A 19,928-nucleotide genomic window follows, 5' to 3' on the forward strand; every position below is an offset into this window, starting at 1 on the left:
TTCACCAACATATTTTTGTGCTCAGGATGCAGAAACCTTAACCTTTCAATTTAATTTACGGATGTCAAAACCAACTTGTCTATATTTCAGAGATTCTTAGAAGTATAAAATTAGATGTTATGACAAAATACTTTGGTTGTGACCCTAAATATACAAACGCCATATTTCATTATTATGCCATCATTTTATATTACTTTCTCTCTACCAGATTTAATCTACAGAAATTATGCCATCTTCATGGCTGTTGAAAGATGGAAAGGACTTCCTCAGGAAATGGAAGAAGGAAGTCCTTTCCTCACTGCAAGAACATAAGGAAAAGCCAGACAACTTCACGACAGGGAAACTGAGGGGGTAAATGAGTTCATCTATGTGTCTTATTTTGGCTTCCAGAAGAGCAGAGTCCAAGATAAAGATTTGGAGTCAGGAAATTTACTTGGAAAGTGATTCTCAGGGGCTTGAAGAGGACAGTTGGAAAGTGAGGCAAGAAGGAAGGAAAGCTAACAGAGGGTTTCACTGCCCTGGTTTCCTCCGTGGCTGGGCTTATAAGCTCAGTGTGCTCGGGGCCCTCTGAGAAACTATGTAGATGCACCCCAGAAGGATTTTTCTGATAGATGAGAAGTGGGACTTTTATATGGGACACCTCCCTCTCCCAGGATTTAATGTTCTTGTACTTCCTGACCACTCAGCAGGCTAAGTGGCCTTGTGGGGTTTTGGAGAAAGCCCTGAGTCCCCAAACTAGAGAGGTACATGCAGAGAGCATGGAGCAGTCCACCAGAGCTGAGCTTAAGTCAAAAGGGTTTAGGGGATGTGGCAGGGAGTAAAAAAGGATCTGCTACAACATGTGAAGTGCTTAGAAAAGTCCCCAGCACAAAGAATGTGCTGTATTAGTGTTCACTGTTGTGTTAATACTATTTAAGCATCAAGTAGTTGAATGCACTAAGGAGATTTTAAGGTCCCTTCTAAGAGGTATGACTGTATGGGTTTTCCTTTCTGTAAGGGTCTATGGTACAGTGACAAGTTCCATGTATGAAAATATTCAAATATTGTTGTAGCAACACATATTATTAACAAACATCACTAGATAGGTCATTTACCTTGGACCAGATGATAGATGGTTTGGGGATTCCACTTGCCTTGCATGGTAAAGTTACTGGAATGCCTTCAATGGTACTGAGTACCTGCTGTCCATGCTGAATGGTTGGCAGAACTGGAAAAGGAAGCAATATGCAGAATCTGAGCACCCGTCCTTCCATTAAGCCTCACAAGTTTAAAGTTGAACATTTTCAGGATATACGAATATTTCTAAAAATTAGCAAAGACAACCTTTTCTGTTAGAAATGTATGGCAATTTGTAAGGGAGAGTAATAAAGTAAATAAAATAGTTGCAATCTGAATAATTTAATAAAAACTTAAAATCAAGAAGTAAATTAAGTTGATTTTCCTAACAAAAATGAGAGGACTGAAGGTAATCGTATTCTCAGGAAATTCAAGCTAGAACTACGTCTTAAGAGTTACACACTTAACATATCTTACACCATTCTCCATTACCCCATTAAGCTGCAGTGTGCTGACTTAACCTCACCTCCAGAGAAATGGACTGTTTAACCACTACAGATTAAATACCTGTCTATACACAAGAATCACTTAGCAAGCTACTAAATTTAACTTCGAAAATAGAATCTATTTTCGTATAAGGAATTCAAAAGTAAAGCTTGAAAGGCCTCAGGAGTTTACATTTAAAAGTCTAAAATACAAGATTCTAAGTCTATATATATATATATATATATATATATATATATATTTTTTTTTTTTTTTTGGCAGTACACAGGTCTCTCACTGCTGTGGCCTCTCCTGTTGCGGAGCACAGGCTCCAGATGCGCAGGCTCAGCGGCCATGGCTTACGGTCCTAGCCGCTCTGCGGCATGTGGGATCTTTCTGGACCAGGGCACGAACCCGTGTCCCCTGCATCGGCAGGCGGACTCTCAACCACTGTGCCACCAGGGAAGCCCAGTCAATATTTTTCACTAAGAATGCATACCTTTTGACTTTAGAAAGCAACTAAAGAACTGACATTATATGATTGGAAGCAAAAGGAAAGGGAAGACTTTATCATTCTATTCTGTATATATCTGTTCATCATAACCAGCTTGCATACAAAAAATTATCAATACTCAATGTTCTCAAAATAAAGAATTTGATTAAAGAAGCTCCCAGGGACTTCCCTGGTGGTCCAATGTTAAAGAATCTGCCTTCCAATGCAGGGAACGCTGGTTCCATCCCTGATCAGGGAACTAAGATCCCACATACCGCAGGGCAACTAAGCCCATGTGCCACAACTACTGAGCCCGGGTGCCTTCAACTAGAGAGAAGCCTGTGTGCCACGAACTACAGAGCCCATGCATTCTGGAACCCACGTGCCACAACTAGAGAAGAGAAAACCTGCACACCACCACCAGAGAGAAGCCCGTGCTCCACAATGAATAGACTGTGCACTGCAACAAAAGATCCCACATGCCTCAATGAGGATACTGCATGCCGCAACTAAGACCCGACGCAGCCAAAAAAATAAAATAAATAATAATAAATCTTAAAAAAAAAAAAAGCTCCCATACGTGAAAGTACCTAACACAGCACAAGGAACATAATAAAAGCCCAATATATACCAGGAATTTCCTTTCCTTCCCCCAGAAAGATGAGACTGGAGCTGTTCCCTAGAGCTCAAGCACTCACTGTGGCTCTTGTTTTTAAGTCAAATTTCTCTAGAATTATCCCAGCTACCCCGGAGTAGAAGTTTGCCAGAACAAGAGAAACCAGAGACCTCAGTGCAAAAGCTTCCTTTTGAAAGGCTTAGATGAGCTTTGCTACATCCTTGTACTTTCCTAAGGCTGGGATTATTCTTTAGATCATATCTTCTTAAAGAATTGGCAGTAAATTCCCAGCCCTAGACAAGAATGTCAGGCTACTCTCTAAAGCGAGAAATTTAATTTCCAGAATCATCATGGAACAGTCAACTTTCAACTTTGCTGTCATTTTATGGCAACATGGAATAAGCCATTTTCTTAAATGCATATTCAGTTTGACAGCTATAAAGGCAAGTGGCAAATTTAGGCAACGGTTTTCAAATCTGATGACATTTGAGTATGGAAGAGTTTTTCTTTCCAGATTGTCAATCTATGTAAATCAACATGACAATTAAATAGTTTGTCATTTTAATTTGCACTTATATGTGCATTCGTTAATTCAATTCTTCTAAGAATTCATTGAGAGCCTTTGATTTACAATGTTGTGTTAATTTCTACTGTACAGCAAAGTGACTCAGTTATACATATATATATACATTCTTTTTTTTATATTCTTTTCCATTATGGTTTATCTCAGGATATAATAAATACTCTTAAAAGTGGAGAGGCAGACTGATGAAATTAACATAAATACAGAGGTATACAGAATTTGTGATACTGCATCACATCCAACTCAAAGGCAAATCTGTCCTCTAAAAAGCTGTTTGGTTTAGTTCATGTCAAATGCTGGGTTAATTTTTCTTAATCTTATTAACTGAATCAGTTACTCATTTTGGCCTAAGATGAATGAAACGATGTTGTGAAATGACCTTTTAACTTTTAATTGTTAAAATTTTTTGCATCTTGATAAACCACATCATTTGTTTGTCTGTCTTCTCCATACTCCTCGGATCTGGCAGACATCACAACTAATCATGTCACTCTTTCACCCAAATGAAAATTTGTATCAGAATTCTTCTCAACACAATATTCTAGGCAGTTGCTAGATGCCAAAAGGAGATGACATGAATGCATTTCTACCGTATATTCTCAAACTGGTCCATAAGCACCCTCTGCAAAATGTATGGACTGCTCTTCTTTAAAAAATAGTTAAACACAACTATACCCAATTTGACATTATGTATTTACTCAACTAATTTAATGTTACTTTGGTATTTCTTCAAGAATATCTCACATAACGTTGGCGGAGATTGGTACAAGATTGGTATAAGATTGAAAGAGGTGGAAGAGGCTATTTACAATGAGAAGCACACATTAAAAAGAAGATGGCCTGTATCCACTGAAAATTTCAACGGAACAAGCAAAATTTGGAAATTACTGGATTCTCCAATCCAGGCCCTAAAAAAGACTGAATCAACTACTAAAAATAAATGTTCTGTTCTACTTTCATCCCTGTACACAGAGCTAGTTTTTAATACAACACTTTAAAAAAGCAAATGTTGCAAAGTCTTTAAAGGAGATATACAAAAAAAGTTACGACAATTTCTTAAGCTATGAAGCTGTTATTTATTGAGATGTAAAAAGTTGGTAACGGTTACTCATGAATGGAAAAAAGATAGTTTCTGGACTTTTAAATTTGTGACCTTTAAGTTATTTAACACGCAAAAAGATTGTTTGGAGCACATGAAATGGCCTTTAGAAAAGTTTAGGTCATTTCTAGCAAACACACAAAGGGGTCATTACTAAGAATATGCTTGTTGCACAATCCGAGAAGAAGAGGCAATTTGGATGGTACAATAAGTTCAGCTTTCCTGAAATTAAAATGTACTTTTAAACATAACTCTTTGAGAGCTGAGTTCACTTTTATCAATTAAGAAACCACTTACAAAAGCCCTTGGAGAGACTCAGCGAGTGACTCCCAATAATGTCTTTTTGTATATACAGAAAAGGGAAATCTGGCAACAGGCTAAACAATGTAAATATTGTTCAAGAAATAAGGCTTTTTGTTAAGAATAACAATTAGGAAAGATATCTGCTTCTTCTAACTAGAAGAACAGAGTTATTGACTTAAAGATATGAACCCAGCTTTGAACATGGTTTGGAAAGAATTATGATGGGTGCGCCTCTTACCATGCACGTCCACAGTGGTAGTTTTGCTAATGGTTCCAGCAACATTACTGGCCACACAAGTATACTCGCCCCCGTCCTGCAGCCGAGCTCTTTCAACATGGAGACTCCCGTCACTGCGTACAGTGATGTAAGGATTTTGGACCAACTTGAAGGAAAAAAAGTCATTTATAATTAAACAGGCAATATTGTGTAAGCCCAAACCAGATCTGCTTTCTTCTCCAACTGGGTTATTAAATGTGTTATAAAATAACAAAATATTTTAACACCCTTAAGTGAAAAATGATGAGCATAAAATGTTACCAAGAGTAGCATCAATTGTATGTCACTGTGATATACCACCAAAAATTCTACCCACTAACATCTGTCAGAATTATGCACATATTGGAAAGGGAAAGAAATAGAAAAACACTAATTCCCTGTTTCTGTAATTGTTGTTATCATGAAGGACCCAAATTTCACTTTTACTTTTGGCTTAATTTGTTCTTTTTCAAGAAGGCTTTACTACCACTTGTAAGCCATTTGACATTTTCATTCTGGCAAACAGGCATCATCCAAGCTGAGAGAATGTGACTTAATCTCAACATGCACCCTTTTCAGTGACAGATACAAATAATATTAGAGGGCAATGTACGATATAGGAACTGCATGAGAGAAGGCTGACAATGGTTTCTGTTAAGAATCATCACCTCTAACTCTGTAACATTTATGCATTTTGTTCAATCATAGGGTACTTTAGTGCTCAAACAGTATCATCCTATGTTATAAGGGCATTTATTATTGAGTGAGGTGCACTCATTATTATCAGGTTTTTATGCAAATACGAACAATTTTACATCTTATCCCATGGAGTCAATTCACTTTTAATTGGTACTTCAATAAGGGAGTAAGTCTAAATACTCTGGAAAATGGAAGGAAAAATGCTCTGGACTAGGTGAAAATTTATTGCCATAGATAGCATGTTTACAGAATAATTCCTTACAACTGTGAAAATTTTTCACATTCCTTCATAATCAAAAGTTATGCATTGAAAAACAATGACACAAAATAGATCCACATTTTAAAATAGTTCACAATAAAAGAATGTTTGACGATAACAATAAAGATTAATATATAAAATGAAACAATGTTATGAGAATATTAACATTTTATTATGTCCTGCAAAGAAGGATATAAAATATTTAAATCCTGTGGAAAAAAACTTCATCCTTGCTTCAGTTATTACATATTCTGAAGAGAGTTTACTAGTTACAAAATTATAAAAATTACACCATTGACTATTTCTCCATCATATTAATTTCAAAATAATATGAACTGCATAAACATGTTAATACTGAAGAAAAGTTTTGGTACACTTAAAAAATATATGTTTGGTGGGGCAGAAAAAAAAGAAAATATATATATATATGTTTGTATATTTATTACATTAAAATTTCAATGTTTGGAATCCATTGCCTCTTACACAAGAGGCAATATATGAATATGAATTCATATTACACAAGAGGAATATGAATACATGGACTTAAAATGTTCTTACCATGGCTGAGTTCTTAATCCACCGACGTTCTGGAATGGGATTTCCAGCCAATAGAACACAAGGCAAAGTCAGCTGCTGTCCTTCAATTACACTGGTCACTGAAGGGCTGATTCCAATGAGTGGAGCAACTAAATCAGAGAGAGAACACAGGCACTGTCAATACTATTTCATCCAAAGGAAGGCAAACTCTTTTATAGGCAAAGATGACTACTAATTATGCTATTAGAAATTGAGTTTTCAAGAACAAGATTTTTAAATGTACATGGGTATGAACTGGAAGATAGAGGTACAGGACCCTTCTAAGCAGAGGGAATGGGAAGAGGACAGGTAATAGCAAAGAAGTAGAGAAAGTAAAAAAGAATAAGTCTATGGCATGAAAGGGCAGAAAAGTCAAGCCAAGAAATGTGCAATGTATTCAAATGGAGAGTGACTGAAAGCATTGATAAATAGAAGAGTGGAATCATCAGAACCATTTTCAGGAAATATCAATCTGAGAACTTACCGGACAAGGGAAAATTGGAAGGGATGAGATTAGTGAGGAGGCTGTCATAACAGCTCAGGCAAATAAAATGAGGTGGACTCTTAGATGGAAATCAGGAAAGTAATTCAACATAAATCAAAGCAAAATCTCTAAGAGTCTTCTTGGAAAATTTAAATATACGTAGATGAATTAAGGGAGATACATAAAGAAAATTTTATAGAAGTGTATTAATGAGATTTAAAAATCACAACAAATGATGTAATAATTTAAACAGTGTAGGACTAGTGCATAAATAGAATTCCAAGGAATAGACATAAGATTATAAATTTAGCATGTGACCAAATGGGTACTTTACTCAGTGGGAAGACAACATGTAATAAAAATATTAAAACAAATGTCTTACTACTTGGAAATAATGGATATTATATTCTTACTTCATATCATACACAGAAATAATTTCATGTGGACTAAAATAATAAGTGTAAAGAAAAGAACTAGAAAAGCACACCACCACAACATGTGTGTGTGTGTGTTGTGTGTGTGTGTGTGTGTGTGTGTGTGTACTCATACTTAAGACTTAAATGAATTTATTCAATTGACCTTCATTTCTTCAAATGAAAGATAAGGAGCTTGAAGAGGATAATCTCTATTTCCAGTTCTAACATCATGAAATATGAAATAGGGTGGGGAGAAGGAAGGCTAATGTAGTAATCAGATGTTTACCTGTTTTTTGTTTGTTTGTTTGTTTTTAATGGTACAGGCAAGAGATGAGATACTAAGAAGAGTCTGATGTTTTCAAAAAATGTGGTGTCTAAGTACTTAAATGATCTTACCAAGTCCTGTCACTGTCACTGTTGCCTGGGACTGGATCTTTCCAAACTGGTTTTCAGCTTCACAGATATATGTTCCTTTATCACTTGCCCATAAGTCTAAAAAGAAGAGATTATTTACTCATTCAACATCATCTGTGGAGCATTAACTATGTGCCAGGCACTGTGCTTGTGATCTGGTAGTTCCCATTCTAGGGGAGGAGACATACCTTGAAAGCAACAATCATACCACAGTGTGATGACTGCTCTAATTTGAGCTTCAGACAATGTGCTTTGGGGGCACAGAGACAGAAGTGACTGAGGGCACAAGGAGGAGTTCGGGAAGGATTCACATAGGAGGTAATACCTAAGCTGTACCTGAAACTGTAGGTAGAACAGAGGAAGGGCAGTCCAAACCTAATGGGCTGCAAAGGCAAGAGCATGACTTGAAAAATCATGGTCTGTTCAAAGAATGGAAAGCTGCAGTACCACCCTGGGGGCGTTTGGAGGTTTGCAGGGGCGATTGCTTTCATTGGTCCAATGATCAGGGGAGTCTACTGGCAAAAACTAGGGAGACAATGCATGGGGGAGATTCACGAAAGGAACAATATCCCAAGTTCACCAACACTTTTGAAGACCCCACTGGAAATTCATGGATGTGATGACTTTGTTTATAATTATTTGAGCCTACAACCTAATTCTGTATAAGTGGAAGAAAGAAAGAACTCTTGCAAGAATTGCCCGCCATTTCAGAAAATCACTTCACCAGCCCAGAGTTTTTGAGTCATCAATCCCATATTCCTGTATCAGTCTACATTTTAGCTCTCAAATTCATGGTGATATACATAACATGTATGCATATTGTAATGAGCATTGTCAGAGCATTTATCTATTTAAATACTTTTTTGTTGTTGTTGTGGTACGCAGGCCTCTCACTGCTGTGGCCTCTCCTGTTGCGGAGCACAGGCTCCGGAGGCGCAGGCCCAGCGGCCACGGCTCAAGGGCCCAGCCGCTCCGCGGCATGTGGGATCCTCCCGGACCAGGGCGCGAACCCGTGTCCCCTGCATCGGCAGGCAGACTCCCAACCACTGCGCCACCAGGGAAGCCCTAAATACATATTATTTTAATAAAAATTACTTTCCTTTGTTTTCCTTTGTACTACATGTTGCATGTTAAAATAATTTTTATTATGTAGGTTGATGAAATACATAGAATTTTCAGAATAATAAAAAGGATATTTATAAAATATTTAAAATTAAAGAGTGTGTTGGGGATTAGGATGAGGATCGCTGGGTTACAGGCTATGTGGGCATAGTCAGGAGCCTGAAGATGAAGAGGTAGCCTGGTGCCTTATAAAACAGTAAAGTTTTATCTTATGAGCAACTGGGGAGTCAAGAGAAGATTTTTAAATAGGGGATTGATCGTCACCTTTGTAACTATCTTAACTAAAACAGGCACAGTTTAATCTATTGATAAGACATTGGCAGAGAAAAACACAGCTTTCCATTATGAATAGTTCCATACTATCTCAAATAAAGAGCAGTGACCAAGTTTCTACTCTGTTAAACCACATGCATATAACTGCAGAATTACATCTGGTAAGCACAGACAGTGTTCACTCTCAAAATTAGCAAACATTCATTTGCCAAGGAAAGCTCAGCAAATCACCTGGTTAATAAGTTATACATTGTTTCTAATCAAGATAGTCTCCATACTATCAACTTGGGTTAATTTCTGTAGAAATACAAAATACTAGTGAGAGCTAAGTTTCTCATCACTAGTTTCCTTTTAGATGATTTAATTTGAACAACTGGGCAACCATCGGTGAAAACACTGCCCTCCTTTATTCTTACTTTTCTTTCATTTCTGCTAACTGATTTGTTTTCAGGAATCATTTGTTTCCCTCTGGGTTGTTTCTCATCACCACCATCACCCTACCTATATGATCCTCCCCTTTCTTCCCTCCCGCTCTTGTCTCCTCATATCCTGCAGGGGGAGCTGTTCTAAAACAGTATTTTCACATGCCTTTTCATGCCTATGAAGCTTGGGGGTCTATTTTCTACCTCACCAACTACATTTCTTCACCTGCACGTTTCAGTTCCTGCACAATCTGACCCAATCTAATGAGTAATTCTGGTAGGTACTTTTGTGACCATCCACTCAGACAGTAGATTGTAAAATACCTGAGTGAGGAACCCCATATTTGACTTCTGTCTTCACCTAGCACAGAGCTGTAAGCACTTGTAATTAGACAGTTTAATTTGTATTGAAAGTTTAAGTGGCCAATGTATATTTAATATTGTTAATAAACATGAAAATCACTTATTAGGGGCTTTCTACAAAATACCCTAAAAATGCAATTTTATTAAAAAAATCAATTAATCATCTAAATGTTTTTACTCCTCTGGTGCCAGTATCCAAATATTCTTAACAATATTTGAAAAAGTACTAAGTGTTTACAAATATCTGAATGCTTAATAGCTTACAGGTAAAAGTGTGGGATGGGCTTCCCTGGTGGCGGAGTGGTTGAGAGTCCGCCTGCCAATGCAGGGGATGCGGGTCCGTGCCCTGGTCCGGGAAGATCCCACATGCCGCGGAGAGGCTGGGCCTGTGAGCCATGGCCACTAAGCCTGCGCGTCCGGAGCCGTGCTCCACAACGGGAGAGGCCACAGCAGTGAGAGGCCCGCGTACCGCCAAAAAAAAAAAAAAGTTTGGGATGATGGCGTATTTGACTTTTTAAAAAATGTTTTGCTCCAGATAGATATAGCTTTTAATCAAAAAATTTTGATAGTGTATAGTGTCCCTATGCATGTGGTTATGTATTCTTGGCCCAAAATAATTAACATTAACTAACTACTAGTAATATTTTACCTTTCTATACAACAGGTGGTACAAGAGTCAATAAAATGTGATTACTTATCCACCTACAGGCCCAGGAGACTCTATTTGCAATAAGAAACAGTGAGATATGAAGAAGTCATATTGCTTCATAAATCTATATGATATAGTAATGACATAAAATTGAATAAAGTGTTATTCATTTATGACAATTCCCAGATATGAATTCAGTATTATTTTAAAATGAAATGCAACAAACACAAAATATGTTGGCACGATTAATTCACTATTTTAAACATAGCAACACCTATGTATAAAAAATGTATAATTTATATGTATATATTTGTATAAAATATATTTCCTTTAACCTACTTGAAATAAAGAGAGCTCCTGTTCTTAGTTGGCTGATGGAACTCACTGAAAAAGGTCTTGAGTAGATGGGCATGTTGTCTAATCTTCGCCATTTAATCTTTGGTTCTGGATAACCCTGGACATAGCAAGGTAATGTCACATTTGAGCCAATTTCCATAGACACATCAGCAGGTTCTTGTATAAAAACTGGAGGTGCTGGAAGATATTTAGAATGAAAAAAAGTGGTCATTGGTATAGTATACATGTGCATTAAATATAAAATAATTATTAAACTATCAACAGATTGAATTCAAATCAAATCATGGTTCATATAATATTATAAATATATGCTTTAAGTATTCCTGTCTGCTACTGAAATAGATTTTTTAAATAAATGAATAGAGGAACAAAGAAGTTCAACTATTTCCTTAAAGTGATACAATGGAAAGGGTGGGAATTTAAATCAAGATTTCCTTAACTAAAGAGAATCTTTCATTTTTGGAATTTGTTTTCAATTTTAGTTTATGCCATACTCCTCAAAACTTAAAATTTTCTTGCAAATAAGTCTGCCTTGCAATGAAATATTTTAAACACTTTCCAAAACTTACTTCTTTAGGCTGAATTTTTAAATAAACTAATTATATCAGAGTTCATTCTTCAATAGATCACCATATAACAAGGTAACAGTATTTAATCTTAAATTATATTCTTGGTGTATATCACATTCTTGCTTCTCAGTATCTTTCACATTTTTTTTGCATTTTTGAGTTAAAGAAGTTGAAGCTTGAGAATCAGTAACTCAAATTAAAGTAACAGAATAGCATTTGATAAATGGAGAATACGGAGTGCTTAATGTTAGAGCTAAGAAATGATTCAGAAATTATAAAATTATAGGTAAGAAGTCTACACTTATCTACATAATTTAGGTAACCACAGAAGCCAGGGGGAAAAATCAGAGGTAACAGGCATACCCTGGAAAACAAGAGGAATGCAATATAGGGAGGATGCTGTCAGAAAGCCCAAATAGGTGAGGCTCTCAGTATGTCCCATGGAACTTATGAGTAATAATGTTTGAGGTATCAGGCAAGGAGAAATACATAAGATACTATTAGAGGTAATAGATGAAATCTGCTCATGTAGGACTCTAAGAGGAAGTACCCCAGGGATGTCTCCTTGATAATGTCAAGATCAAACAATGGTCAGGAACTACAACAACTATCACTTATAGAGCCAGAGACTCTGTTAAGTCCTCTTCATTAGTTACCTCATTTGATCTTCAAAATATCCCTATGAGATATGTACTGTTATTACCCCAATTTTATAAAACTGAGACAGAGATAGTTAATTTGCTAAGTGTCACATGGAGTTGAACAGTGGAACTAGGATTGAAAACCAGGTTGATCCGACTCCAAAGTCACAGTTCTTTATCATTATATCAGCCTCCCCTTTTCCATGGGTTCTTATAACTGCCCATACTCAAGCTGGTTATCAGGCTAGTAAGAATGGGTGTGGAGATCACTTCTCTCCTTCTCAACAGGAATTCTGGGACTTGGATGTACAGCTGTCTCCCAAGTAGCATTAGTGCTTTATTAGCCTGGGCCAAACGACCTCCTTTAACTTTACAGCCACATTTTCGATTATTTCTCCATACAAATCTTATTCCCTGGACAATCAGAACTTACTCTTCTCCAGTCAAGGACTGACCTTTCCGAAATCAGCACCTGTGTTACCACCATCCCTTTCAAATGTGATGTCTGCTGTTGATCTCTGGCTACTGAAACACTGACAATTCTTGAAGGCACTTCAAAAGGCCCTTCCTCAATGTCATCTCTTACCATCCTAAATGGATATGATTTCTTCCCTCTCTGAGCTTTCACAGAACTCACTCTACACCACTCTCATGGCAATGGCTAAATTCAGCCTCTTACTAGACTATATGTTAGACTTTCCCCAGAGAATTTCTATTTGTAACCACATTTTTACCTTTTATAGCAACTAACATGGTACTTTGTGCATTATACATGGCTGCTAGATATTTGTGAATGATTGAATCAATATTAAAACACTTCAACAATAACCTTGTGCGTGTGTGTGCATTAAGTGTATATGATGATAACAACATTGATCCAGTACATTTGAACTTGCATTTTTGAAGAAACATGGCAATTTCAGAAGTGCCATTGTTTGTTTTTTGAAACTACATAAAATAAAATTAAGTTAAATAGTACAACTGAGCAACATGTTTTTAAAAAGAAGTTATGTACCTGTGTTTAGATTTCTCTTACATACATATAGGAATTTGACTAATAAAAAATAATAGGTAAAATAAATGTATTTAAAAAATAATTTAGAAAGCAGCTGATTGTGTGCTTATCTTACGTGTGTAAGGCCTAGTTACTTTTCTCTAGAGTGATACTAGTCATTTATTCCAGAGCCAGCTGCTTGTCTGAAACAGAGAGGTATAAAAATCCCAGAATATGTTAGGCTCAGAATGTGAACAGGTGAATATGGAGATAAGACAGAAAATAAATTCCAGAAGAGCAAAAAGATATGCATAAGCCTGGGATTGACTAAGTATTGGGGAGGAAACCAAGCTTACTGACATAAAGAGCATAGCCATCAGTGAAAATGGAGACAAAATGAGAATTTTCAGATGTAAGAAAGCCAAGAACAAACTAGATTTAAAAAGGATAGGGGGCAGAGTCAAGATGGCATGTGGAAAGACACTGAGTTAGCATCTCCCCACAACTAGGGTGCCTGCCGGCAGCTGGTGAGGGACCCTGACACCCAAGGAGATGGGAGGAACCCCCAAGTGAACCAGTAGGACGTGGGGGGACTGAGGGGGGAGAAGAAGTAGAGGCAAGACAGGATTGGCACCCCTGAGGCTGGGGAGATCAGGAGAGGCAGGTGGGAGAGGCCCTCCGGGAGGAGCAGGAGAGGAGCTAAGGGTGACTGCCCCGCCCACTCAGGCCTGGGGAGCCTGCTGAGCTCCCAGGCAACTCCCCTGCCCCCAAGGCCTCCACGTCCCCCCGGCCACATTGGTCCTGGGGGTATAAGAGGGAGGCTGGGGAGATCAGGAGAGGCAGGCAGGAGGGGCCCTCCAGAACAGAGGAGCAGGAGAGGAGAGGAAGGCATTTGCCCTGCCCACTTGAGCCCAGGAAGCCTGCTGGGCTCCCAGGTGAGGTCCCCCACCCTCTGAGACCAGGGATGGGGGGCACACCTGGGCCACTTCTGTTCCTTGAGCCTAAGCCCCAGCCCCCCACAGCCCCCAGGGCCTATTCCAGCCCTGTGGGTCCAAAGCATAGGTGCTGCCGACTGCTCAAACCTCGCCCTTGCTTAGGTGCCGCCCTCCACAGCCAAGGCCTTTACCACCCTTTTTTTTCTTTCTTTTTTTTTTTTCCCTTTCCCTCCTCCTCTTTTTTACTATTGTGGTACTGATGTACCTTCCAGTTGTTGATTCATCTATATGTTTATTTTTATATTCTTTCTAACATATCTGTCAGTTTCCTAGCCTAATTTTATTTTTCACTTTGTTATTGTTCTTTTTTTATTTCTTTTTTTCTTTTTTCTTCTTGTTGCCACTGCATGTGGCTTGTGAGATGTTGGTTCATGAGCCAGGGGTTGGGCTGAAGCTCCTGCAGTGTGAACTCCGAGTCTGAACCACTGGACTAACAGAGAATAGGGGTATTCCCTGAGACCCTAGGGAATATTCATCTGAGTGAGGTCTCACAGAGGTTCTCATCTCAGCAACAAGACCCAGCTCTATCCAACAGCCTAAAAACTCCAGTGTTGGAAGCCTCAGGCCAAACAACCAGTAAGACAGGAACACAAACCCACCCATTTAAAACAAAAACAAAAAAACACATGAGATGGCAAAAAAATATGTCACAGCTGAAGGAGCAAGGTAAAAACCTACAAGACCAAATAAATGAAGAGGAAATAGGCAATCTAACTGAAAAACAATTCAGAGTAATGAAAGTAAAGATGATCCAGAATCTCAGAGATAGAATGAAGGCACGGACTGAGAAAATACAAGAAATGTTTAACAAAGATCTAGAAGGACTAAAGAACAAAGAAACAGAGATGAACAGCACAATAACTGAAATGAAAAAAACACTGGAAGGAATCAATAACAGAATAACTGAGGCAGAAGAACGAATAAGTGAGCTGGAAGACAAAATGGTGGAAATAACTGCCGAGGAGTAGAATAAAGAAAAAAGAATTAAAAGAACTGAAGACAACCTTGGAGACCTCTGGGACGACACTAAACACACCAACATTCGAATTATAGGGGTCCCAGAAGAAGAGAAAAAGCAAGGGTGTGAGAAAATATTTGAAGAGCTTATAGTTGAAAACTTCCCTAACACGGGAAAGGAAATAGTCACCCCAGTCCAGGAAGCACAGAGAGTCCCATACAGGATAAATCCAAGGAGAAACACGCCAAGACACATATTAATCAAACTAATAAAAATTAAATTCAAAGAAAAAATATTAAAAACAGCAAGGGAAAAAACAAAAAATAACATACAAAGGAATCCCCATAAGGTTATCAGCTGATTTTTCAGCAGAAACTCTGCAGGCCAGAAGGCAGTGGAAGGATACACTGAAAGTGATGAAAGGGAAAAACCTACAACCAAGATTACTCTACCCAGCAAAGATCTCATTCCGATTCAATGGAGAAATCAAAAGCTTTTCAGACAAGCGAAAGCTAAGAGAATTCAGCACCACCAAACCAGGTTTACTACAAATGCTAAAGAAACTTCTCTAGGTGGGAAACACAAGAGAAGAAAAAGACCCACAAAAACAAACCCAAAACAATTAAGAAAATGGTAATAGGAATATACATATTGATAATAACCTTGAATGTAAATGGATTAAATGTTCCAGCCAAAAGACACAGACTGGCGGAATGGATACAGAAAAAAAGACCTATATATATGCTGTCTGCTAGAGACCCACTTCAGACCTAGGGACATATACAGACTGAAAGTGAAGCGATGGAAAAAGATATTCCATGATAATGGAAATCAAAAGAAAGCTGGAGTAGTAATACTCATATCAGACAAAATAGACTTTAAAATAAAGACTGTTATAAAAGATAAGGAGGGACACTACATAATGATCAAGGATCAATCCAAGAAGATATAACAATTATAAATGTTTATGCACCCAACATAGGAGCACCTCAATACATAAGGCAAATGCTAATAACCATGAAAGGAGAAATCGACAGTAACACAATAATAGTATGGGACTTTAACACCCCACTTACACCAATGGACACATCATCCAAACAGAAAATAAATAAGGAAACACAAGCTTTAAATGACATAATAGACCAGATAGATTTAATTGATATTTATAGAACGTTCCACCCAAAAGTGGCAGAATACACTTTCTTCTCAAGTGCAGCCAGAACACATCTTCTCCAGGATCATATCTTGGGTCAAAAATCAAGCATTGGTAAATATAAGAAAATTGAAATCATATCAAGCATCTTTTCTGACCACCATGCTATGAGATGGAAACCAATTACAGGAAAAACACTGTAAAAACCATAAATACATGGAGGCTAAACAATACATTACTAAATAACCAAGATATCACTGAAGAAATCAAAGAAGAAATTTAAAAAATACACAGAAACAAATGACAATGAAAACACGATGACCCAAAAACTGTGGGACGCAGCAAAAGCAGTTCTAAGAGAGAAGCTGATAGCAATTCAATCTCACCTCAAGAAACAAGAAAAACCTCAAATAAACAATATAACCCTACACTTAAAACTAGAGAAAGAAGAACAAAGAAAACTCAAAGTCAGTAGAAGGAAAGAACCCATAAAGATCAGAACAGAAATAAATGAAATAGAAACTAAGAAAACAATAGCAAAGATCAATAAAACTAAAAGGGGTTTCTTTGAGAAGATAAACAAAATTGGTAAACTCTTAGCCAGACTCATCAAGAAAAAAACGGAGAGGATGCAAATCAATAAAATTAGAAATGAAAAATGAGAAATCACAACTCACACCACAGAAATACAAAAGATTATAAGAAACTACTACAAACAACTATATGCCAATAAAATGGACAACCACTAAGAAATGCACAAATTCTTGGAAAGGTACAATTTTTCCAAGACTGAACCATGAAGAATTAGAAAATATAAACATACCTGTCACAACTAATGAAATTCAAACCATAATTAAAAATCTTCCAACAAACAAAGGCCCAGTACCAGATGGCTTCACAGGTAAATTCCATCAAGCACTTAGAGAAGAGCTAACAGTGATCCTTCTCAAACTCTTCCAAAAAATTGCAGAGGGAGAAACACTCCCAAATTCATTCTGCAAAGCCACCATCACCCTGATATCAAAACCAGAAAACGATATCACAAAAAAAGAAAATTGTCGGCCAATATCACTGACGAAAATAGATACAAAAATCCTGAACAAAATACTAGCAAACAGAATCCAACAACACATTAAAAGGATCATACACCATGATCAAGTGGGATTTATCCCACGGATGCAAGGATTCTTCAATATACACAAATCAATCAATGTGATACACCACATTAACAAATTAAGGAATAAAAACCATATGATCATCTCAATAGATGCAGAAAAAGCTTTTGACAAAATTCAGTACTCATTTATTATAAAAACTCTCCAGAAAATGGGCATAGAGGGAACCCACTGCAACATAATAAAGGCCATATATGACAAACTCACAGTAAGCATCATACTCCATGGTGAAAAACTGAAAGCATTTCCACTAAGATCAGGAACAAGACAAGAATGTCCACTCTTGCCACTTTTAGATTCAACATAGTTGTGGAAGCCATAGCCACAGCAATCAGAGAAGAAAAAGAAATTAAAGGAATACAAATTGGAAAAGAAGAAGTAAAACTGTCACTGTTTGCAGATGACATGATACTATACATAGAGAATCCTAAAGATGCTACCAGAAAACTACTAGAGCTAATCAATGAATTTCGTAAAGTTGCAGGATACAAAATTAATGCACAGAAATCTCTTACATTCCTATACACTAATGATGAAAAATCTGAAAGAGAAATTAAGGAAACACTCCCATTTACCATTGTAACAAAAAGAAAAACATACCTAGGGAGACAAAAGACCTGTATGCAGAAAAGTATAAGACACTGATGAAAGAAATTAAAGATGATACCAACAGATGGAGAGATATACCATGTTCCTGGATTGGAAGAATCAATATTGTAAAAATGACTATACTACCCAAAGCAATCTACAGATTCAGTGCAATCCCTATCAAACTACCAATGGCATTCTTCACAGAATTAGAACAAAAATTTTTACAATTCGTATGGAAACACAAAAGACCCCGAATAGCCACAGCAATCTTGAGAAAGAAAAATGGAGTTGGAGGAATCAGGCTTCCTGACTTCAAACTATATCACAAAGCTACAGTAATCAAGACAGTATGGTACTGGCACAAAAACAGAAATATAGATCAATATCTTATAGACAGATCTATCAGGTACAAGGTAGAAAGCCCAGAGATAAACCCACGCACATATGGGCACCTTATTTATAACAAAGGAGGCAAGAACATACAATGGAGAAAAGACAGCCTCTTCAGTGAGGGGTGCTGGGAAAACTGGACAGCTACATGTAAAAGAATGAAATTAGAACACTTCTTAACACCATACACAAAAATAAGCTCCAAATGGATCAGAGTTAAATGTAAGACCAGACACTATAAAACTCTTAGAGGAAAACAGAGGAAAAATACTCTTTGACATAAACCACCCAGTAAGATCTTTTTTGACCCACCTCCCAGAGTAACGGAAATAAAAACAAAAATAAACAAATGGGACTTAATTAAACTTAAAAGCTTTTGCACAGCAGAGGAAACCATAAACAAGACAAAAAGACAACACTTAGAATGGGAGAAAATATTTACAAATGAAACAACAGACAAATGATTAATCTCCAAAATTTACAAACAGCTCATGGAGCTCAATATCAAAAAAACAAACCATCCAGTTAAAAAATGGGTGGAAGACCTAAGTAGACATTTCACCAAGGAAGACATACAGATGGCCAAGAGGCACATGAAAAGATGCTTCACATCACTAATTATTAGAGAAACGCAAATGAAAACTACAATGAGGTCAGACTTCATGCTGGTCAGAATGGCCATTATCAAAACATTGAGAAACAATAAATGCTAGAAAGGGTGTGGTGAAAAGGGAACCCTCCTGCGCTGTTGGTGGGAATGTAAATTGATACAACCACTATGGAAAACAGTATGGAGGTTCCTTAAAAAACTAAAAATAGAACTACCATATGACCCAGCAATACCACTATTGGGCATATACCCTGAGAAAACCGTAATTCAAAAAGAGACATGTACCACAATGTTCATCGCAGCTCAATTTACAATAGCCAGGAATGGAAGCAACCTAAATGTCCATCAACAGATGAATGGATAAAGAAGATGTGGCACATATATACAACAGAATAGTACTCAGCCATAAAAAGAAACAAAATTGAGTTATTTGTAGTGAGGTGGTTGGACCTAGAGTCTGTCATACAAAGTGAAGTCAGAAAGAGAAATAAAAATACCGTATGCTAACACATAGATATATATATGGAATCTAAAAAAAAAATGGTACTGATGAATCTAGTTTCAGGGCTGGAATAAAGATGTAAACACGGAGAATGGACTTGAGGACATGGGGTGGGAGGGGGAAGCTGGGGCAAAGTGAGAGTAGCATCGAGATATATACACTACTGAATGTAAAACAGTTAGCTAGTGGGAAGCAGCAGCATAGCACAGGGAGGGAGATCAGCTCGGTGCTTTGCAATGACCTAGAGGGTGGGATAGGGAGGCTAAAGAGGGAGGGGAAATGGGGATATATGTATGCATATGGCTGACTCACTTTGTTGTACAACAGAAACTAACACAGTATTGTGAAGCAATTATACTCCAGTAAAGATTTAAAAGAAAAAAGAAAGGGTAGGGCTTCCCTGGTGGCGCAGTGGTTGAGGGTCTGC

General features: G+C 37.4%; 1 protein-coding gene across 5 annotated transcripts in view; it reads right to left on the reverse strand.

Moving 5' to 3' along the window:
- HMCN1 (hemicentin 1) overlaps window positions 1-19,928 on the reverse strand; it is a gene marked incomplete at its 5' end in the record, with an annotated part of 518,370 nt that overhangs the window by 251,329 nt on the left and 247,113 nt on the right. For 4 of the 5 annotated variants that reach the window (XR_014293546.1, XM_082615777.1, XM_082615778.1 and 1 more), the window contains 5 exons: window positions 1,095-1,207; window positions 4,872-5,016; window positions 6,406-6,533; window positions 7,720-7,815; window positions 10,906-11,100. Coding sequence is in view for 4 of the 5 variants with exons in the window: in XM_082615777.1 (XP_082471903.1) it covers window positions 1,095-1,207; window positions 4,872-5,016; window positions 6,406-6,533; window positions 7,720-7,815; window positions 10,906-11,100 (677 nt within the window). Of the gene's footprint in view, window positions 1-1,094; window positions 1,208-4,871; window positions 5,017-6,405; window positions 6,534-7,719; window positions 7,816-10,905; window positions 11,101-19,928 lie in introns of those variants that run through there. The other variant, XM_082615779.1, reaches the window with a different exon arrangement.

The sequence above is a fragment of the Mesoplodon mirus genome (assembly GCF_964341445.2).
Source record: "Mesoplodon mirus genome assembly, chromosome: 3".
Classification (NCBI taxonomy): Eukaryota; Metazoa; Chordata; class Mammalia; order Artiodactyla; family Ziphiidae; genus Mesoplodon; species Mesoplodon mirus.